The sequence below is a fragment of the Phaseolus vulgaris genome, chromosome 2 (genome assembly GCF_051622355.1).
Source record: "Phaseolus vulgaris cultivar YP4 chromosome 2, ASM5162235v1, whole genome shotgun sequence".
Taxonomy (NCBI): Eukaryota; Viridiplantae; Streptophyta; class Magnoliopsida; order Fabales; family Fabaceae; genus Phaseolus; species Phaseolus vulgaris.
In genome coordinates this window covers 26,986,253-27,009,098 of record NC_143499.1, presented here as the reverse complement: position 1 = coordinate 27,009,098, position 22,846 = coordinate 26,986,253, and the positions used below count along the sequence as shown (strand labels likewise).

The 22,846-nt window shown below is 32.6% G+C and overlaps 3 protein-coding genes across 4 annotated transcripts; 1 reads left to right on the top strand and 2 right to left on the bottom strand.

Annotated features, from left to right (window-relative positions):
• Positions 1–2,891, bottom strand: CLPP4 (CLP protease P4). Its single transcript, XM_068612779.1, has 2 exons — positions 2,338–2,891; positions 1–645 (listed from the first exon to the last, which is right to left on the bottom strand). The coding sequence occupies exons 1-2, from the start codon at positions 2,772–2,774 to the stop codon at positions 162–164; spliced, it is 921 nt and encodes a 306-aa protein (XP_068468880.1). The 5' UTR covers positions 2,775–2,891; the 3' UTR covers positions 1–161.
• Positions 2,892–8,099: 5,208 nt separating this feature from the next.
• LOC137811147 (protein NPG1) lies at positions 8,100–14,560 on the top strand. Of its 2 annotated transcripts, XM_068612766.1 has the most exons (6): positions 8,100–8,341; positions 8,732–8,902; positions 9,713–9,962; positions 10,110–11,320; positions 13,040–13,187; positions 13,701–14,560. In XM_068612766.1, the coding sequence occupies exons 2-6, from the start codon at positions 8,750–8,752 to the stop codon at positions 14,018–14,020; spliced, it is 2,082 nt and encodes a 693-aa protein (XP_068468867.1). In that variant the 5' UTR covers positions 8,100–8,341; positions 8,732–8,749; the 3' UTR covers positions 14,021–14,560. The 2 variants fall into 2 exon arrangements, with proteins under 2 accessions (XP_068468867.1, XP_090154584.1); XM_090298458.1 differs by lacking the exons at positions 8,100–8,341; positions 8,732–8,902 and adding an exon at positions 9,085–9,171.
• A 1,925-nt stretch (positions 14,561–16,485) lies between these two features.
• LOC137811146 (Ankyrin repeat family protein) lies at positions 16,486–18,588 on the bottom strand. Its single transcript, XM_068612765.2, has 2 exons — positions 18,258–18,588; positions 16,486–17,264 (listed from the first exon to the last, which is right to left on the bottom strand). The coding sequence occupies exons 1-2, from the start codon at positions 18,392–18,394 to the stop codon at positions 16,640–16,642; spliced, it is 762 nt and encodes a 253-aa protein (XP_068468866.2). The 5' UTR covers positions 18,395–18,588; the 3' UTR covers positions 16,486–16,639.
• Between the last annotated feature and the right edge of the window lie 4,258 nt (positions 18,589–22,846).

The window sequence follows — 22,846 nt, the reverse complement described above, 5'->3', positions numbered from 1 at the left end:
TTATAGCCAACAAAATTCTCCATAAAAGAACCATGATTTTTGAGTCACCTACACAAATAAAAGACAGAACATAAATACGAACATAAATAAGATAACCCTGGTATCACCCTAACATTGAGTTCAAGGATATACCACTAGGAATCACTACTATGAATCACTAGCTAGTATATCTCATCATCAGGAATTTCTGGGTTTAGGAATTTCCTGGGGTCTTTACTTATCTCTTCGTAGTTTAGTGTTGATTTCACCCTGTCTGGCACTGGCATGAGAGGAATGATTCTATCTCTGTCGATTACACCATCAATAATTCCATATTCGACTGCTTCAATTGGAGACATATATTTATCCCTATCAATATCTTTCTGTACTTGCTCAAATGAGCGTCCACTGAAACTTGATATAATTCTTGTGATATTATTCTTGTTGTGCATGACTTCTTTAGCCTGAATTTCTACATCTATAGCTTGTCCACTAGCACCTCCAAGAGGTTGATGAATCATAATTCGTGTATTTGGCATAGCAAAGCGCTTGCCTTTGGTGCCACCACCCAGGATAATAGAAGCTGTTGATGCTGCAATTCCAAGAGCAACTGTTGAAACATCGGCCCTCACAAGCTGTACGGCGTCATAGATAGCCATTGTAGCACTAAAATAAAAACAAGCAAAGTAAATAAGCAGAGAAAAAGGATTAAGCCATCAAACAGAACACGAATTTGCAATGGAAAAGCCACCTTGAAGAGAAGATTGATTATTCAATAATTTAACAAAAGAAATCCAACAGATGCTACATAACTCCAAGCAAATCTATATTCTGTACAGACTGCCAATTAATTCTCGTAGTTTCCTAACATCAGAAGGGACCAATTTGTCAACCATATATGAAAGGGAACCTTATAGTTTGATCAGCATTACTTATTGTGTTTGTTTTAGTTTCTAGACCCCAGGCATCTGTTGAAGTCAATCACACCAACCACATGGATTGGCTTTAATCTGCAGACTGAAAAACAAACATGGACTTAGCCAGCCCTAAAGAGTAGGAAAAACATTAAGAGCAAACTCATGGTTGAAACCTGATCAATTGTCTACACACCCCAATCTTTGTCTTGTTCACCATATGAAATATAATTATTTGCCGTATACCACAGACAAAGTCGAATCTCTATAAATTCCAAGCAGTTTTACTCTTTTTACTAGTTTTACTTCACTGGTTTAATTTAAGTTAAACTACACAGTAGCATGGCAGAATCTAAAATATGCTAATTACAAATCAAGAACAAGATATTTCATAGGCAAACAGAAACACGCAAGTGTGCTAAGGGCAACCTTATGGGAGAAATGAAAAGAAACTGGATTATTAGATTATCATAACAAACGAGACCAAAATACCATGTCATGAAACGTTATAAAATGGTTGTAAGCCATGATTAGAACCAATTCCTTATATCTGAGTGTACAAAAGTATAACTTAAATAAACCTGGTACACCTTAAACCATTTTTAGTCTCGCTTAAAACAAGGTGAAGATTTTGCAAATACTGATGAACATATCAATTGAAAACTAAAACATAAGGCAAAGGAACCTAAAATTTTCTAGTCGGGAACAATATGTCCTTCTCAAGTACAGCAAACTCAGAAGGCGAAAGTAACAACTAAGCAAAACTCTTCAACAGAAATTAGAACAAAATTGGCAATGCCACAACTAAACTAGAAGAATAATATCATCAACATCTGGAGACCATTCAATAGTTTTAACATTGAAAAATATAAACTGCAGGCAGGAAAATAAAAGGCATTTCACTGTCAACAGCCCAAAATAATCTATCAGAAAACCAATAAGAAAAAGACACAAAGCCCATTCCAAATTAAACATGAACTCCCTTGTTCAATCAAAGGAGCCTGTTCATGTCTTAAGTTAACTTCATTCAATGCAAACTTCAACTAGCAGCAGTATCATCAATTAAACATTCCGTTACCAGCAACCACCACTACAAACAGTAATGAAAGACAATATTTTTTGGTTCCTCAAAGGTATCCTTATAATGTTCGAGATACTATCAAACAGTAAATGTAAAAACTCACCCCAGGCTAGAATTTCCAAACCTTAATTTGTCAAGTCGTGAAGCCCTTCCTCTTCCCTTAGACCTAAGTTTGGTTCTTAAGAGTTGTCATTTACCCTAATTCTCCATATCTACCTTTTTTATCAGAAAAAAGAGTAAAAAAAGAAGTATCTTTGTTCCTACCCTTTGAACTTCCATTCCTAATACAGACACTTTATCATACACATTTGCATTAACATTCACAAAAATAAGAGAAACCCCACAACCAAAACCTCATCTAACCTGAGAGAGCCACCAGTGGAATTAATAAAGAGCCTTATATCCTTAGTGGGGTCTTTGGCGTCCAACAGCAGCAATTGACTCATAACAGCATCAGCCACAAAATCATCGATGCTGCTCCCAAGGAATACGATTCTCTCCCTGAGCAACAGCCCCATGACGTCGCCCTCCGCCCCTCTCGAAGCCGTCGCCGGCGTCTGCGGCGAGGAGAGCTCGAAACTGAGACTTGGGCTTTGATATTCGGAGCCAAAGATTGGGGTTTTGGAGGGAATTGGCGATGCGGTGAAGAGGCATCGTGGTGGGGTTCTAATGGGTTTGGAAAAGCGCGAAAGCGAGAGAGAGGGTTTGGGGGAGAAAGAGAAAATGGGGGGCTTAGGGTTTGGGGAAAGGGTGCGAAGGGAAGGCAAAGGGTGAGAGGGAGAAATTGAGAGCAAATCCATGGTGTGAACAATCAAAGAGTGTTGGAGAAGTGCAGAGGGAAGTTTCACAAACTGGTCGCTACTTCTTCGTTAGATAATACTTTCAAATTTCCTTGTATTTTGAGGATAAAATATTTTATTGTTATTATTTAGTGGGTTGTTATATTATTTTTAAAAATGAAAGGTATTATTGTTTTATATAATTGGTTGGAATATTATTTTGATGAGTAAATTTATAATTAAATAATAATTTCAAAAATTAAAGGTAATTATTATTTTATATAAGACATATTATATTTTAATAAAATATATTTTATGTTTTTATTAAGTTATCATAAAATATATTTTATGTTTTTACTATTTTTCGGAGTATTGTTAACTTGTGGAGTTCTTCATTCTATTATCATTTTCAAACATCATATGATGATGATAACTGTGACTTAAAATTGCTTATATGAAATATCTTGAAGATCACTAAACTTCGAGTTATGATGAGAACACTGACAAAAAAAAAAGTTATATATTTTTAAAAAATATGCTAGGTTTTTTTATTATTTAAAAGGTCCTGGAACGAGTAATTCTCTCTTGCATTGTTAATTATATATAAAAAAAATAGTAGCAGTAAATGGAGAAACTAAGATTCAATTTTTTGTTAAAAAATATGTTTATTTAGTATTTAATCTAGATTAAACATAACTTCTTTTTATAAAGAAAACTTAGTTAAGCAAATCTCGCTTCTCAGCCGAGTATATGGCATTTATTGGGAAGTTTGATTTGTTTTTATACATAGGGTGTTTATTTTTTTTATAAATAGGATAAGTTGCTTGATTTATTATTTGATGCTTTTATGTAACAAAATGTCAACAATCAATTCATATAAGTTGAAATCATTTTGAATATCATTATTTGGATTGTGGAGGAATGTTTGTGACATTATTTTTAATGCATTTAGGAAAAAAATGTAAGATTTTGAAAATAACTTTTAAGCAAACGATTTTTATTAGATTTTTTTATGACGAATTAAAAATTAAATAAAGTGTGTATATGTAACACTTAATAAAGAGTTTTTAAAAATATTTTTACATTTTCTTTTAAGATTTTTCTTTATGTTTTGGAACTACTTTTTAGTTGTGATACTATAACAACTAAACATTGAGAATAAAGTGTTTTTAGGACTTTTGAGATAAGATATTGCGATTAGGGTTTGTTGTATCTTTGGTGGTTATCTTTCGAAGTGGAGTGACTCGTTTGTCATTATTTTTGTGTTCGGTGGTAAGTGTTTTGTCCTTGGTGGCTTGATTTGTCCTAGTTAGTTCTCTTTTGTGGGATGAAGATGAATTCTTTTGGTTTTCAAATTTTTTGGGGGTATCTCAAGGACAATGGTTGCTCTTTCCAGGTCAAGTCATCTTATGTGTGTCAAGCACAAAAGAAAACTTCAGCACAAGTCTTGAATAATGTTTGTCTCTCTATTGCCTTCTCCTTGCATCAAGGGAGATTTGATATATATTTAGATCGATGAAGATGTGTATCTCGCAAGTCTTGAAGATTGTGAAAATCACCTTCATGGAATAATAATATTATCCAAATGTGACCAACCTTATACTGACATGGACATATGTAAAAAGTTGGATCTTACTTGCAAATCTCTAGAATCCTGGAAGTTATTCTTCTGAGAAAATGATTTTATGAATTTGTTTTTTCTTCCCTTGAAGACATGAGAAAAGTCTTAATAGTGGAGTCTTGGAATCTCAATTCGAGTATTTTTACTTAGCCTAAAGACTTTGTGTCATCTTCCATAAAATTCACCAAAGCTCAATGTTGGATAAGGATTCACGGTCTTCCCATGAAATATTAACAACCAAAAACAATTTTCTTTATAGTGAGGGGGATTGATACTCATCTTTCTCTTAATGACTACACCGATTTTTGGCTAAGTGTTGGTTGATATTGAAATGTTATCTACTTTGCCTAATCAAAATTTGGTAGAAATATCCAATTTTGTTTTTATTCCGATGTTGAATTTGAGAAGTTGTCTTCATCTTGCTTTTCATGCAAAATGATAGGGCGTGATATTTTTATATGCAAACCACGTCTTGATAACCTCGCTAGCATGACCAAACCTTTCTCCAAACTTGTTAACTTGTTGTTGATTGATATAAACATGTGAGTGTTTAGACCAAAGAAACTAATGATGTCCCTCATAAGTGGTCGGTGTCACAAAAACAAAATTTTGGTACATATATATGAGGTAGTACATGTTCGTACTACAAGGGTGGTGGAAGTTGAAGGAGTTGATACCTTGTTGAAGTTGTTCTTGGTCAAGTGGAAAGTGAATCTTTGTTTGGTCAAAAGTTTAAGAAATTTGTTGAAAATAGTTCACAATGAGATATTTTTGCTAATATGAGGATGTCCTAACTTATTTCTCAAAATGTAATCTTGTAAAATTATTTTGATGAAAAAGAAGAAGAAGACGAAGATGAAGAAGGAGACGAAGAAGAGGACAAGGAAGACATGACTAACCTCTCAGGAAAGGAGGACAGTGCACCAGGATGAGTATGTTTTGTGTGTTGGAGCAAGAAAGCGGTGACTCGAAACAGTGAGGGGACCACTATTTATAGCCTTTGGAGTGGCCGGAAGACAACGTCATTTCTATCTCAACCGTTAGATCTCCCTCGATCCAATGGTTCACAACGAATGATGCAAAAAACTTCGTCATTAATACGCGTCACATCACGCGTTCGACACCGCCAATGTCACGTCCAACCTTGGATAAAGACTCTTTTGATTAACCATCATCGAGTCTGGAGAACAATTGTACCGATATGATTCGCATGACCGATACCCTGACTTGGCCTCTGGTTCAAGACCGACTAATACAACCAAAACTGTTATGCATAAGCAGGATTAACGAGACTAATCAACGTTCAACCGTCTCAATAGTCATATCTTACCATGTTAGCATTAGATATAATTTATTCTCTAAATTATGAAGTGAATAAATGGATAAGGAATTTTTTTTTTACCTCTTATCTTTATGTTTTCATTTTTTTTAAACTATCAATGTAATTGTTTTATACTTTGAAAGTTTTTTATATTTTATTTTTCTATTAGTTTGGTCTAGTCTCTTGATGTTTTTTTTTTAATTTTATGCTAAAAAAATATTTAAAAACAAAATTATTTTTATATATAATTTAACTATTGTTTTACTACAATAATTATTACATTAACTGATTTTTTTTAATCTCGATTTTAAGAGAAGTATAAGTGTCTCTCTGTTTGATTTATAATTTTCAAAAAATCATTATAAAAATCAATAAGTTTACTATATATAATCATTTATAATTTAGTAATACTATAAGTATTTTCAAATAAAATTCTTTAATTGATAGTATATAGTAAAATTATTATTATTTTATATAAAAAAATCTGACATTACTTTGTTGCATTATTTATAACATATCGCCAATAAATAGAATAGATTTGAGGTGATTCTGTATCCACAAAATTTAATGAGTAAAAAAGAATATTAAACGGTGACGTTCACCAAAAAATCAATTTTCATGAAGTTAGAGTGACGTACAAGTTTCTCATAAATATTCTTATATATTGGTATCAAATTTGTATGTTTAAAATCACACAGTATGATACTAAAGATAATTGGAAATTACATAAAAAAAAAACAATTAATTGAAATTGGGAAATTACATAAAAAAAACAATTAATCAATGTCTCTTTTTGTTTTTATCGAATCAATTAGATATATTTATAACTGTTTTTCTCATTTCTCTTTTTTCATTATCTTTTCTTTAGTTCAAATAAAAAAATTATCATATTTTTCTTTCTTTTCTTCATTTTTTACTTTCCCAATTTTCCCTCCATAACTCCAAAATAGTGTTAGAATGTTTGCACTTGAAAATAAAAAATAAAGAAAAACATTGAAATATGTGTGAAACACATAAAAACAAAAATGTCAACTACACATATTTGAAAAAAAACATATTAAAAGTCATATATATTTTTAGACATAGTGATATTATTAAAATATGTACCATTATATTAAGAATATAATAAATTATACTGTAATTATTTTAATAATACTTATATTTAATCAATTATATAACTGTATAGTTAGTTGTATTTTAAATATATTATTTTACAGGTATTGTATTAATATTTACATTTTAATAATATCAATAAATGTATTTAAATTATAAATTGTATTTGTATAAAACCTATATATTATCTGTTATGTATTATAATGAATAATATATTTATAAGAAACTATTTATTCTTGTGTAAAAATATTTACTTAAAGTGTTTATAATGGACAATTTCATTTATAGGTTGTACTTAATGTATATTTTTGTTAAAGCAACATTAATTGATGTATCGTGTTACCAAGTTATTTTATTGATCTCGTGTCTCTTTATTTTATCTAAATGTATTGAATCTATTCGGTTAATGTATTGAGTTTATGCGGTTGGTCAACTTTTGATACATAGTGATTTGGTCTACTCGACTCCTATCGATAGATAAACAAAAATAAAATTATTGATGATAAAAAAATCACTTTTTTTTTGTTTTCACTTTTTTTTCTTAATACAAACAATATTTTATTTATTTATTTCTCTTCCCTTTATTTATTTTTCTTTCCTTTTTTACTATTTTACTTTTAAATATAAGTATATTAAAATAAAAAAAATTATTACAACATCTCATCACTCGACCAATCGACCAATTGTACGTCACCACTACTTAATATAAGTAATAATAACAATTCTTTGTTATTCAAAACACTTTTAATTAAAATAATTTTTAGACTAATCGTAATATTATTTTATATTAATTTTAAAATTTATGCATAAAAGTAAGTAGGATATAAATATAAGAAAGACTCAATTAAAAAATATAAAGTTACAATGTAAATACTAATGACAAGATTAATATTAATTTTGAATTGAATATATATTTAATTATATCATAATTAGAAATGTACTTCAGGTAGGTATCTTACAAGTCAACACTCTTACATAAGTGATATTAAAAGAAAAGATAAAATAGGAAATCGTGTAAACATTTCAGTAAGATAGAAAAAAAATTACATTATGTATTTTAACGGTGGTGCATATATATAAGTTTATTTTTAAAAGATGTATAAAAAAAATATTAAATTGCTATGCTCAACATGATTAATTATTTTAATAATTATTAGAAGCTATAAATAAACTAAGTCTGGATTAATTAAGACTGTAAGAATATCTACATTATCCATAGTGGTAAAATTAAAATTTGCAAAAAATAAAGTTTTGTATTTGATTTAAAAAAAAAAAGTCAGAGTATTTAGTTGTTACTTTTCTTGGGCATTCAATTTTGGTCATTCTCTTCTCTCACCAGCTGTAACAGCGGTTGACCTCACACCACCCACCACTCTTCTTCTGTTTCTTTCTATTTGTTGTTTTTTTCCTTCAAACAGGACAATGCAATCAACTTTGATCAAATGATGATCAGATTCAAGGGTCCCCTCTCATAGATCTTCCTTTAGGTCACTGTTGCATCTCTTTCCTTTTCTCCAACGCCACGTTGCTTTGGTCAGTCTCAACCTTTTCTTATTCATTCTTCCATTTTTCAGCTTCTTCCCTGGATCTGCAATTTCTTCCCTCTCCCATTTAATTTCTTATTGCAATTTTCAATTTTTCTTCCAAAGTTTGATGATTTTTGTGTTGTCACGGAACCCCATTACATTGAAAACGAGTTTTGAAGTGAAAAGCATGCATTTTTAGGGAGTTGTATCGTGTGTGACAATGGTAGGATCAGTTTTGAGCAATGCCGTGTGAAACGGGGAACTCTGTTTTTCTTGTGTTTGAGTTTTTGTTGAGATTTTGTGAAATGTGAATGACCACTGTGCAATGGCACTGAAGCTTCTAAGAGACCAAAAAAATGGAACTTATGTGGAAAGGTTGGTTATGGAGTGTGTGCAGGTTGGAGGGAAATGATTGATGGAGTCCACTGAGCATGGGAGCGTGTCAGTTAGAGAGTTCCATGCGAATGGAAGCCGCATGGTTGCATCAGAAGTTGAGGCCAAGCTTGATCAAGGAAATATTCAAGAAGCAGAAGATTCGTTAAAAGAAGGATTGTCACTCAATTTTGAGGTTTGTTTGTTAATAGTAATACTCCCACATTTTACTAGTTTGTGTCGGCCACTTATTTGTGTTGCAAAATATTCCCTATTTCCCCCTTTGTTTCTCTTTTATGACATTTGGTGGCAGCTGTTTCTGGATTGTGCATTTCATATTTTCAAATAGTAAGAAGCAAAAACCAAGGGCCAAATTGTCACTTATTTCTGTTGCAGGGAGCTGATCTTGATGTCAAATGGATGCAATAATTGTCTCTGAAGTCTTTGGTTGTTGGAAGTCAGCATGTACTTAATACTCATTCATCATGTTTGCTAATTATTTAGACTTCATTATGTTGTCTTGATTTATTTTTCTGGTTTGGACCAAGACTTAGATTTACAGGAATAACGTCTGCCTTATCTAGGTAACAGTAGTAACTATTTTGTTGTCAACACCTTCAATAGCAAGGCGAAAAATTTCTTCTATGTGCCAAACCTTAGGATCCCTCCATCCAAAAGAACAAATCTTTGAATATGAGAGCATGCAGTTTTGGTGTGCCGTAGTACTCATATTATTCTTATCTGAGCATCAAACATATTATGGATGGAAATTTGTACATATGAACATAATATAATTGAATATTTTGAAGCTAGAAAAATGTCAATACAAGAAATAGACCTCATAATTTGTACTATATGTAAATTTGATACAAATGATATCTTGAATGTTTGTATATGAAGATATTGCATGCATTGATTCTTGGCACTGGATTCGAGCAGCTGTTTTTTGGGAGAAATTAGTTAGATCATTGAGTTGTTCCCTGATGTTACTTTTAAAACCTTGCAGGAAGCAAGAGCTCTTCTTGGTAAGTTGGAGTATCAGAGAGGTAATGTAGAAGGTGCTCTTCGTGTGTTTGATGGGATTGATCTCCAAGCTGCCATACAACGGTTGCAATCTTCCTTTTCTGAAAAAACACCAGTCAAGAAAGGTCGTGCTCCCACTGAATCAGTCTCAGTCTCTCAGCATGCTGCTAGTTTGGTGCTTGAAGCCATCTACTTAAAAGCCAAGTCTCTGCAAAAACTGGGGAAATTTACTGGTATCATATATAACCTTGACTGTTGAAAGTTGTTCTCCACCTTACCTTCATTTTCTTATTTACTGCTTTTTCTTCTAGAAGGGAATGATTTCTTAATCAGAATGGATACATTGAAATTTGAAATGCTTGTTTAATGGATTTATGCAGAGGCTGCTAATAATTGTAAACATATTCTTGATGCCGTTGAGAAGATATTTTATCTGGGTATTACTGATATTCAAGTGGATAATAAATTGCAAGAGATAGTCAGTCATGCAGTAGAGCTCCTTCCGGAGCTTTGGAAACAAGCTGGTTGCTATGATGAGGCAATCTCTGCTTATAGGCGAGCCCTTCTTAGTAAATGGAACCTTGATAATGATTACTGTGCAAGAATTCAGAAGTCATTTGTTATTATTTTGCTATACAGTGGGGTGGAGGCAAGTCCACCTAGTTTAGCAGTTCAGGTTGAGGGATCATATGTGCCTAAAAATAATCTTGAAGAGGCTATTCTGTTATTGATGATTCTTTTGAGAAAGTTTAGCCTTGGTAAGATGAAATGGGATCCTTCAGTCATGGAACACCTTACTTTTGCACTTTCTATATGTACCCAAACCTCTATTTTAGCAAAGCAACTTGAAGAATTGATGCCTGGAGTATACCATCGAATTGATTGTTGGAACTCTTTAGCTTTATGTTATAGTGGAGCTGGACAAAATGAATGTGCTTTGAGCCTGCTAAGGAAATCTTTGCACAAACATGAACGACCAAATGACCTTACATCATTATTGTTAGCAGCTCGCATCTGCAGTGAGGATTCCCATTTTGCTGCTGAGGGAGTGAACTATGCACTGAGGGCAGTCAATAATGCTCATGATCAAAAAGAGCATTTGAAAGGTGTTGCTCTTCGGATGTTGGGACTTTGTCTGGGAAAGCAAGCTAAGGTTTCTTCCTCTGACTCTGAGAGATCTCACCTTCAGTCCAAAGCTTTGGAGTCATTGGTGGCGGCAATCAAATTGGAGCCAAACAATTGTGATCTGATTTTTGAATTGGCTGTTCATTATGCACAACACCGAAATTTGTCTGCTGCTTTGCGCTCTGCGAGGCATTTCTTTAATCAAACAGGTGGTTCTGTGTTGAAAGCTTGGAGATTGCTTGCTCTAATTTTGTCAGCACAGCAAAGATTTTCAGAAGCTGAAGTTGTGATAGATGCTGCTTTAGATCAGACTGCAAGATGGGAGCAGGGGCCACTGCTTAGGCTGAAAGCAAAGCTGAAGATCTCCCAATCACGACCCATGGATGCTATTGAAACCTATAGATACCTTCTTGCATTGGTTCAAGCCCAGAAGAAATCCTTTGGGTCATTCCAAATTAGTTCAAAGGTAATATTCCTTTAGGTCCTTTGGATAGAGGAGACACACTGGACAGATTTGACAAATTTTATTTTGGATTGTAATGGATTAGATGAAAAAAGTCATTAACCAATTTTGATCCATTAAAAAAATATGATCCATCTTGATTCATTTGATAGAAATTAAATCCAAACCAATCTACCATAAAATTAATATATTTTAAAAATAAAACATAAGTTTTTAAAATTATATTTTTAAATCAAATTTCAAAAATAGATTTTGTTAGAAAAAATTTTAAAATATATTTTTTGAAGTAAATTTAAGAAAGATTAATTATGAAAATAAATAATTAGAGTGATTTTGATCCATTAAGTATTTATGGAAGGATTCATTGGATTTTTAAAAATAGTAGTTGGATCATTAACTTTCCAGATAATTAAATGACTGGATTTCATCGGATCTATTTGTTTTATATTTTTGTAATGGGTGGATTGGATGGATGATAGATGAATAGATTGCTCTGCCACACTTAGTTTTTCGGATAAAAACTATTGCATTTTTCTTATAACAAATTCAGCCCCAAAAGCTGACTCATGGGAGTCTATAGTTGATCTGGGATCACAACACACCTCTATCTAACCAGGATTGGTCATTTGGTATCGAGTAGATTGTAGGTCTGATTTTTTAATTTGCATTGCACTAGGAAAACTGCAGGCCAAGTAGGACTGTTTTTTTTGTTAAAGTGCAACTTTGGTCCCCATTTAATCATGATCTGTGATTTTAGTTTTTTTTTTCCATGATTTATAGTCTCTACAATTTAGAAAATCTGCAATTTTTTTCCAATCTTTAATTTTGCATACTTTTACATTTTAATTAATTAAATTATGCCTGCATGGTACCAAAATAAAAGAAAGAGAAGTATGTAAAATTACAGATGAAACCAAAATTGTGAATTTTCTTAAATGCCGAGACTAGAATCTCGGGAAAGAAATAGGGAGACCAAAATCATGGATCAATAATTAAAGAAGGATCACAATTGCTAAGAAACATGATGAAAAACTCCAATATCAATTAGTAAGAACAGTTAGAGAACCACACCACAATGTTTAGGCTTTGTAGTTAGATAGTCCAAGGCCTTATAAACCTCAAATAGAAATCTCATGCTTCTAATATGGAACTCAAAAAGTTCAACACCTTGTAATTGGATTCTAACAGTTTCCTCTAAATTCTCTGTCAGTTGAAGACACTTGAAGAGGAGATTCCTATTGTGCAAAATGATACTCCAAAATACAGTTCTGTACCATTTTAGATTTGACTTGGAAAAAACTTGTAGATGTTAATTACCAAACAAAATTCACAGTAGCAAGCATTCTTAGTGTTACAAAGGGGTAACCTGAGTAAAAAAGTTAAGTTGGTTTTGTGAAGATGGCTGTTGTCTGTAAAAATGAGTGTCAAAGATGTGTCAAGAAAAAAATACATATGAAAGACATTTGTTTTTTATACATTTCTTTTATGCTGTTCTTATGTTCGGATATTTCCTTTTGATTGTCATTTTGTACAATGTACACTGAGTTTTAAGTGATTCCTTCCTCTTTCATTCGGGTTTTACTTAGAAATTTTTGGTTGATGGGGACAAAGGAAAGAAATGTCCCTCCTCCCCCCAACTGAGATATTAATTGCTTCATTGGACTTCAGTTATAAATTGTTGATTTCTAAATCAATGACTTCAATTTTGTCAACTTTTTCCAGGTTTTGGATGATAAAATAAATGAATTTGATATTTGGCATGGTCTGGCAAATTTATATGGTAGTCTTTCTCATTGGAAGGATGCTGAAATCTGTCTGCAGAAGGGGAGGGAGTTGAAGAAATACTCTGCAGCATTAATGCACACTCAAGGCAAGACCAAAGCCTTTGTGTTGTTTAAAGTTTCCTATTTAAGCATGTTAAACTTAACCCTCATCCCACCCCTTTTGATCTAATAGAACCAAGGCAGGACCGTGTATTGAGTTCCTTACCTGAATTACTCCTACCCTACTGTTCTAGTGCTTATGATAGAAGTAAGGACCCAATTGGATCCAAAAAGACACTAATGTATCTGGGGAGCATCTAGTCTTACTTATCCTTTATTATTACTTCTCTGTTTTTTGTATAATACAATCTCGCTTTCTGTTAGATAGGAGTTGAATCGAATCAGTTGCTGCTTTCATTGAGGGAAGTTTAGGAGAGCATTTGTTAGATAGGCAAAAGCTTTTACTGGGTACCATATGGAATCCATAATACTATCAGCTTATGCCTGGTCATAGGCCTAAGGCTGGATCCACATGCCATCCTTAAAATTTTAAGATTTTATTTTATGAATATTTGAGGGGATCTTCATAGAACTTTATATTTTCCTGTGTGCTTTGGCAGGGGTTTTGTTTGAAGGGCGTGGGCAATATGAAGATGCTCTTCTTGCTACTATTAATGGTGTACTAATTGAACCAAACCATGTTCCATGCAAGATCTTGATGGGTTCTATGATTCAAAAAATAGGCCCAAAGTATTTGGCTGCTGCAAGAAGCTCAATGTCTGATGCAATCCGAATAGAACCCACTAACCGCATGGCTTGGCATTACTTGGGATTGCTTAACAAGAAAGATGGCCGAATAAGTGATGCCGCTGACTGCTTCCAAGCAGCTTCAATGCTTGAAGAATCTGATCCCATCGAAAGTTTCAGCTCTATACTTTGACAGGATTCAATTCCTGATCAGTTAACTCTGCAGCCAGCACTGAGATTTATGTCATAATGTTTTTGGGTTGATATGTCATCCGAGTTCAGTGGAACACATCCAAGAGTTTTGGAACTTTATTCCTTTTTTTTTTTCATTTTAAATTCTTGTCTTCACAAACTAGGATCAACGAAAAGGAATTAAAAAATATAGTAAATAAGATAAGAAAGGGATTGATGTTAAACTGGTTGTGGGATGGATGAATTGTAAAGAACTTCTTGGACTAGCAGAGAGATATTAATGTTGAACTGCTGCTCAGCCTTGTAAATATCTGTTGAGCAGTATCATTGTAAGGATAGTAGAGATTCAGCTTTCTTCTTTGTGTTTTAGTTTGTTGGCTAGATCTACAAAACACAGAAACTGTTCTGTTATGTACATTTCTATAATTTTTTTGATCTTTGAGGATGTTTCATTTTATATGTATTAAGCCCTGAATATTTTCTCACAACATGTTACATGGGCATGTATACCCATTTTTATGATGGATGCCTTTGTTTATTATCCTCCTTGCAATACACAGCGATAAGCTTTGGTTTTGTTTTCGATGAACTTAATGCTGTGATTGATAATTAGAAATTAAAGAGGTTTTTCAACAGCTCACTTTTGCTAAATGCTTTTAACTCACGACTTTATTTTCTTCTTTTATTAAAAAAACTATATGCTATATGTGTGATACGTTAGAGTGGTGCCTACTTCCGTGTGCAATAGTTATGAATATATAAAGTGTATTGAGACATTATAAATATTTGCAAATGAATAGTTAGAATACTCGTTTACTGGGGAAGAGTCCAAAATGATTATTATGTTAGATAATTATGTTTAGCTTGGTTATATCTCATGTTTGAATGACTTAAATATGTTTAGTTGTTTTAAATATTGTGTTTAAGGAAATTAAGAATGAAATTTTAATTTCTTTTATAGGCAGAATGGTTTTTTGAGAAAATAGGATTTCTGATTGAAATATAACATTTGTCAGACTTTGATTAAAAAAAAGGCTATCCAAGAGGTTATTTTGAACCCGTAATAATATTTTCATAATTGGCCATTAATTTGTCTAACAATTTTATTCCCAATTGGAAGTCACACATGACAAGGTCTATGTTGTTGTAAATGTTGTGAAGGAATACAAACTCTTACTGTTATTTTGTTTTGTAGTGAAATAAATTTTCTGTGATAGGTTTTGGTTTCTTGGTTCCTAAATCCTAACACTGTTTAAGTTGATTCTTATCTTGTTTGAAAACTAATATAATTATTTATAAATTTATGTCCACCACTTTTCATAATTGGATAAAAAAATCATACTTAAATGGGACTGTGATCTTTAAAAGTGAAATGCACATTGCATTGGGTCTCCAACACTCCTGTTTCTGAAACCACACTTCTGTAGATGAATATATGATACAATTTTTTACATTCAGCATGTCTCTCACGTTTCTATAAACTTAATCACGCCTTTAGGAAGAGATCTCTGAATACTAATATCAACTCAGAGTTCAACATTAAACTAAAAATCATTGTATCAACACCATAAAACTCTTAACATAAAATCATTTACATAGTTCAATATCAATTTAAAAGAGTCATCGTTCATTCCATTTCACAATCAAGTTCTATTTTATCAAAGTAACAAACAAAACACCCTAGTTTACATCAAATAACAAAAATAATTAACTTTTGATTTTCCATTTCACATACAAGTCTCAAAACCCAAAACTAAAACCAATACAAGTTTTTACTTGTATTTTAGATTAAATTCAAAATAGAGTTAGTTTTTCTTATCCTAATCTTGTATTCTAGGGCATTAAATTGTGAAAGGGAGGATGTCTCCAGAACATAAAAAGAAACTCCTAAATCACCTTAAAAATGGAAATCTTCATCCCAAAATTTCCTTGTTCCAAAATAGAATCTCTCGTGCATCCCTACCTCTGTGATACCCCTTTGATGAGAAAGATGAAGATTTGAAGTAAAAAGATAGAAGATAACTTACCATTGTTATACTCTATTTCATAGCTAGATTGTATCCTTGAAAATGACTAAGGAAAATGAAAGAGTTTAAGTTTTGCTTTTGAAAGGTGTTAAAGAAATGTAGAAGAAGATAGTTCGAAGAAGCAAGCTTCTATATTTGTAAATGAAGAAAATGAAGTTTTTATATTTCTAGTAGCATACATTTGCTATATAAACTCACACCCCTATTCTATTTTGTTTCAATTTCAATTCAAATGTAAGAATCTATTCCAACCTCAAGCCCAATGAATTTATCATAACCTCCACTCATTTTCTATTATGTTTCATATACTTATTTATTATACAAAAACACATGTTGAACTGGTTTAATAGAAAAGAGGCTAACTTCTACAGTCGCATATATGACAAGCAAATTATCAGCTAAAATGCGAAGTCGCACGTGGAAACTGAATAGGATAATCTAATCTATCAAGATAAAATAGTATTAATCCAGAATAAGTTGTTATTAACAGTCTACAGATAGCTAGTCCAGTAACCCAACAAAGGGATTCCAAAGCAGATACTATTAACTACATTACAATAACAAAATGTAAGCTCTACTGTGCCTATACCAACCTACATGTTCTCTTCTTCTAGGGTATCATCTGAACTTTGGAGATGGCTTAACTTAACTCTCGCTTTTTTTGGTTGTGACGACTCTACTCTTGCGCCATCTTCATTAACCTTTCTCTTTTCTCTTGCATTGTTTTCTTCATCAAGAGCAGCTGCAGGAGGTTCAGCATTCAAATCACCTTCCGATCCCAATTCAGATGTCTTGGGATCAAATTCTTCAGCTTTATCTTTATCTTTATCGTTATCTTTCTTTCCCAATTCTCCATTCTTTGCCGACTTCTCAAATTCCTCCAGAAAGGATCGGATTTCTTCATTGCTAGCAAGATCCAAAGGGGTCTTTCCTGCCTTTGTCTGGGCACCAAGGTTTGCACCTTTCTTGGCCAAATACTTGACGAGTTCCAGATGGGAACCTTGAACAGCATAGTGTAATGAAGTCATGCCTTTGCGGGTAAATGCTTTGAGAGAGGCTCCAGCTGAAAGTAGAGCTCGAACAACTTCTAAATGTCCCTTCTGTGAAGCAAAGTGCATTGCGGCCATGTCATCCATAGCAGAAGCACCAGCATCAGCCTTGTGGTTGCAGAGATAAGTGACTACCTCTGTTTGCCCAGAAAATGCCGCTAAATGTAGACTATTGGCCAAAGTTGATAGTCAAAGAAAACAAAGTGGCAGGGCAATGCAAAAAAGAATTCCAAAGAAAAACCTAGGTTTTATACTTCATTTCTATTTAAAAAAAAAAAACTCACACCAAGCTCATGTAACCACAAACAATACCACTCCAAATGACCCACTCCTTTGAGTTGACCATGAAACTGAAGAAGTGGATGAAAAGACATCTCCTAATTTTTTGGTTTTTGGTTTCTAAAATACATGTGCTGAAAACAATTTTCAAAACTTAACCCGATGAAAAATAATTAGTTGAAAACATTATTTTAGAAAATAATTTTCAAAACCAAAAAGTGGGAAGTAAATCGAACAGACCACTAGTTAGTACTTCACCCACAAATTTTTTTGCTCCAATTCTGCCTACAATGCAATCTGAAGAAACATTAACTGCCCATACGGATATGGATAGATATGATGTTACACGATGTTACCATCATGTTACCGTGTCATAACATGTTCACCATCATGTTACCTATGACAGACAAAATTCGGTGGTATCGTTCTCCAGTCACAATTGAAATTTTCCACAGTAATTTACATACTAAAGGTTTGCACGAAAATTAGCATAGACTACTGAAGTGAATTTCTGATCAGACTACCAAAATCCCATAAAAACTGGACATAGTTTTGTTCAATAATAGGGGTGATAATGATGTATAAAATGGATGGTTCAAACAAGAGAGCAAAATATGCAATGCATAGAATAGGAATGAATGAAACAAATGCAGCAACGAATCATATCATTGAAATAACCAACTAAAAGAAATTGTCAATGTCAGCTACTGTGTTGTATAGTGAAAACTAGAAGGAACGAAAAGTATTCAGCATCAAAAAGAGAGTATTGTTATCTAGAACAACAATACATTGAAGAAATATAGTTATTAGGGTTTCTACCGCGCTGTGCTCAATCGAATTAATTAACGAATTGAACAACATAAAAAGAGAATGAAGAGGATACGGTGTTCTGGAATGCTTATCTCTGGAATTAACGGCCAAAGGATTTGAAGCCAAAATTGACTGAACGGCGGTGAGATCCCCGGACCTTGCCGCCGTATGAAGGTCGTCGGCGGCCTTCGATCTCCGTGGATTACCCATCTGCTCCTTCTTCTTCGCCACCACAAACCCTTCTCAATTCTGAATCTATAACACTACTTCCTCAACCCTTTTCTCTTTTCTTTTTTCTCCTTTCTTTAATATTAATTAGAACATTGCTTAATTCATTTTATCTTAAGCAACCTTGTTCTCTAGGTACTAATTGGTAACATTAACCGTTGAAGCATTTGAACGTTAATATTTTAACTGTATAAAAATTACATATAATAGGGTGAAATTTGAAAGTAGGAGTGAAAAAGGGGGAATTTCCAAATGTTGAGAGCTTGTTAGAAAACCTAATTCTTTTACATCTTGTCACAAAGAAACATGATTTTACTTGGACCATATAAACAAGAGTGGTGAGAATTAACAATTATTTTATAATAATATTTTAAAAATTCACATGACTTTGTGAATATATGTTCTAAACATTCTTTTTCTTATATAATAACTCCTCTCTTTACTAATAAAACATTAGTTTGTTTTATATATATATAAAAGCTTTTAGTTAAATATTATTATGCAACTTCACAACACCTCAATCAACAACAATCATTTATCATTAATATTATTAAAAAAATTATAAAATATGAAATATTAAACCAAAACTTAAATGTTAACAAAAACGATACATAATTTTTATAAATAATTATAAGAACAAATAAGATGGAAACATATTATAACAATAAAATGGTTATTTATGAATAAAACACAGTTATTTAAGTTTCATAATTTTCTAAGGTAAATCAAATATTTGAAACATGAAAATAAAATCATATAATAAAACAAAATTTAGATTAATATTCGTTACTAAAGAAGGATAAAGTTTGATAAAGTTTTCTTATAAACTATGACTTAATATTTCGAATGATGTAACTATGAAAGTAGATGGAAAGGGTCAGGATTACTATAAATACTACTAGTATTGTGATTATTTTAAAAAATAAAATAAAAACCCAACAAAATTTTAATGGCATATGCTACAAGAAAAAAATAGTTTTATAAACTAATTTATTAGTCTATATAAAATAATAAAATTAATTATTAATTTAATTAGATTATGAAAAAATTAGATTAATTAAAGATTATATAATTTAAAATTAAGTAGTAAGTAATCAATATCTTAGTGATAATAATGTTAGATAGTAATTTATAAACTATTTAATAATTTTTATTAATAATATAAATTACTTTACATATTAATATTTTTTTTAATTTATAAAATAATACCTACTTAACCAAGTAATTATTTTTTATTTTAAATTAGTTTATATTTAATAATTTTTTATAATAATAAATTAAATATCGTCATTCAAAAGTTTGTCCAACTCTACAAACAAATTGTCTAAAAAGAAAGAGTCATTCTCAAAATTTGTAACTTCCTTTAAAATTCATGTAAAGATGTATACTATGAGATCCGAGAAAAAAGAAAATCAAGAGGGATTTACATTCCTAAGATACAAATATGTTGTTTGTCATCACTAAATATAATAAAGAAAAAGTACATGTTAATGAAAATAAAACCAACTTAGATATGTATAACAAACTTTAAGAAAATCGTGTTATTAAGTGGTGAATATGATCCACAATTACCTATTATGGATACTGAGGGCATGAAATACATTGGAAAGTTTATGTAAAAAGTTAAAAAAAATTGGTATATGATTTAAGTTTAATAAGGTGACAAATGATAAATTATCTCTTTTGTTTAGATTAATGAGTGAACTGTGAGAAATTATGTAAATTAATTTTTATAAAGTGATTCACATGATATAGAGTTTGGACTTTGTGTCCGAATATGATTTAATAATAATAATAGAATAAATGATTTATTGGTTAACGTGAAAAATATATATCTGATGATACGTAATGAAAACCTACATTTGATGGATATTGGAAATTAAGAGTAATAGGGTTTTATTTTTACAAATAAAAGTTGTCTCATTGTTAACCATCAAGAAGGTGTGTGACAATAACAGAATTATCAAAGAGATAGATTAAAAATAAATGAGGTATAGAAAAAGCTCACGTAAGATCTCTCATGGATCAAGGTAAGTGTTTATCTCTTTCCTAATTGTATGTAAAGCATGTGAGAATCAAAGACGAATAAGATTTGTATGTGAACATTATTGTATGTTGCGTTCATTCATGTTTTAATTTACATGTGGTATCAGAGTCTCTTTGCTCATTTTATGATTCTCCAATGTTTTAAAAAATCTTAAGAACCCTAATTTCAAAATATTCCCATTTTGTGAACCCTAATTTTAAATTAGGGTATCAATCACAATATCCATTCCTCAATAACAGATCCCTAACCTTCCTGCACCCAACACCATTAACGCCGTTAACACCCTGTACACAAACTCATTATTGGAGTCGTTGTCGGTGCGGAATCGCAAGCTACCGTCGCTCGCATATTCTCCTTCGTCATTCGTCCATCTCTGTTGCTGGTAATGCTTGCAGCGACGACGCGGTTGGCCGCGACCTGGTTCAGCGTCTAGGATCAAGATCGAACCCAAGCGTGGCAGTTCGTTGGTTGACGCGGTGGTTCCTGCGCCCTTTGGCGGCGTGGTGGCGTTGGGGTTGGAGAGGGAGAGCAACAGCGTCGCGCGGTGATCGTTTGGTGGCCTGGTGGTCGTCTCCCTGAACGGGATCCAACACCTTTTGTTCGTGCGACACGCGCTGGTTCATGACTGGCGGCAGCGGTGGTTGTGATTATGTTTTAGGGTTTTAGCAAAAGGGAAAAAGTAACATAGTGTTTTGAATTATTTACTGCACCTTAAGATGCAAGTTATTATAATATAATGTTAAATTCAATTTATGAACCGCATGTGTGAATTCCCTGCACCTTACGTTATATCGTCATTAATTCCTGCACCTTACGTTATATCGTTATGTTATAATGTAATTCAATTTATATTAAATTAAAGTTTAATTAATGAAATAGTTAAGTGACCCTCGGGTTGGCTACTCTGCTTTGAGCAGCATACTTAATGCGCTTTGATGTGTATGATGCGTAAATGACGCGTGGTGCACCACCTGAGTTTGGGGAGTTGGTATTTTGTCCCGGATTGATGTGTTGGTGGTGTCGGTGCACGGGAGTGTCCTTCCGTTCGGATTCTTCAAGTCACTGAAGTAGTCTTTTGTTATGCTCCTTTAGTTGAGCCATTTCCTCTACTTGCCGACGTCGTTCTTCTTCTTGCTTACGCTAATCCTCCTCATGATGCAACTGATCTGCAATTCCTTTCTGCAATAGCTCTTGCATCTGGGCTTGAAGGGCCTGCAACATCGCCATTTGATCCTCTACCGTGTTGTCATTATTTGCGTTATTCACTGTGGATACCATTCACTACAAGAAAAATTGGAATTACATACAGTCAAAATCCGTATGTAAGACCCAAAATCCATATATAAAACAGGTTTACATACGGATTACATACGGACAAAAATCCATATGTAAAATTGTCGTAGGTAAGCATTACATACAGATTCTGAATCCGTATGTAAATTACATACGGATAAATCTGTATGTAATATCCGTATGTAATGTAAAAAATTTATTTTTTAATTTTTTTATTATTATTTATCTCTATCTATATTTTTTATTAATCCTAAAGGCATTCTGCACTGGCTAGGACTCGAACCCAAGCCATAGGACTCGAAACCAAACCCCAAATAATATTGCAAGCAAATTGCAACAGCCAGGATTTGAACCCAAGTCTTTCTAGTGACCAGTGGTTAAATTTTCTTTGATTGCTGAAGGAACCTGGCTTCGAATCCCATTCACTGCTAATTTTATTTTATGGTGTCAATATTTACATACGGATTATATCCGTATGTAAACTTGTTTACATACGGAAAAAAATCTGTATGTAAACTTGTTTACATACGGATTTTAATTCCCGCGCTCCATGGTGCCAAAAATTACATACGGAAAAATCTGTATGTAATACCTGTTTACATACGGAATTTAATCGGTATGTAAAAATCCGTATGTAATGTTGATTTTACATACGGATTTTGATCCGTATGTAATAATTTGTATGTAATTCGCGTTTTTCTTGTAGTGATTGTTGCTTATCGAAGTCCTTGTGATTGAAAGGTTGGAAATTACTCAGGCCCCACGATGGGCGCCAATTGTACCTGCGGGGATGATGAGGCCTGAGTAATGTTGATCCACTTGGTACATAATTTGTTGTCGTGCTGGTAGTTCCTTATTTCTTCAAAGTTCTTCCTCTCCTACGCGTGTGCTCCGTCGGTCGGAGGAGTACCTGCAATTGCATTTCAACACTCAAGTCAATGCTAGTGATTAGTCTGTTCTCTTAGGATATAAAAAACGTACTTTTCCCCCCTTCGGAAGTCTTATTTATAGGTTGACCTGGACTTTCCTTTGTGTGGGTCAGATAATTAGTTCACTAAGACGTGTGTAGTGGTTCTCAGTTCATGTAGTGGCTT

Coding starts and splice junctions, on each gene's coding strand:
- CLPP4 (XM_068612779.1), bottom strand. CDS start 2,774: ATGGATTTGCTCTCAATTTCTCCCTCTCACCCTTTGCCTTCCCTTCGC. Junction 646..2,337: donor TCCACTGGTGGCTCTCTCAG/GTTAGATGAGGT, acceptor TTTTTATTTTAG/TGCTACAATGGCTATCTATG.
- LOC137811147 (XM_068612766.1), top strand. CDS start 8,750: ATGGAGTCCACTGAGCATGGGAGCGTGTCAGTTAGAGAGTTCCATGCG. Junction 8,903..9,712: donor GATTGTCACTCAATTTTGAG/GTTTGTTTGTTA, acceptor AAAACCTTGCAG/GAAGCAAGAGCTCTTCTTGG. Junction 9,963..10,109: donor AAAACTGGGGAAATTTACTG/GTATCATATATA, acceptor GGATTTATGCAG/AGGCTGCTAATAATTGTAAA.
- LOC137811146 (XM_068612765.2), bottom strand. CDS start 18,394: ATGGGTAATCCACGGAGATCGAAGGCCGCCGACGACCTTCATACGGCG. Junction 17,265..18,257: donor GATAAGCATTCCAGAACACC/GTATCCTCTTCA, acceptor TTTGGCCAATAG/TCTACATTTAGCGGCATTTT.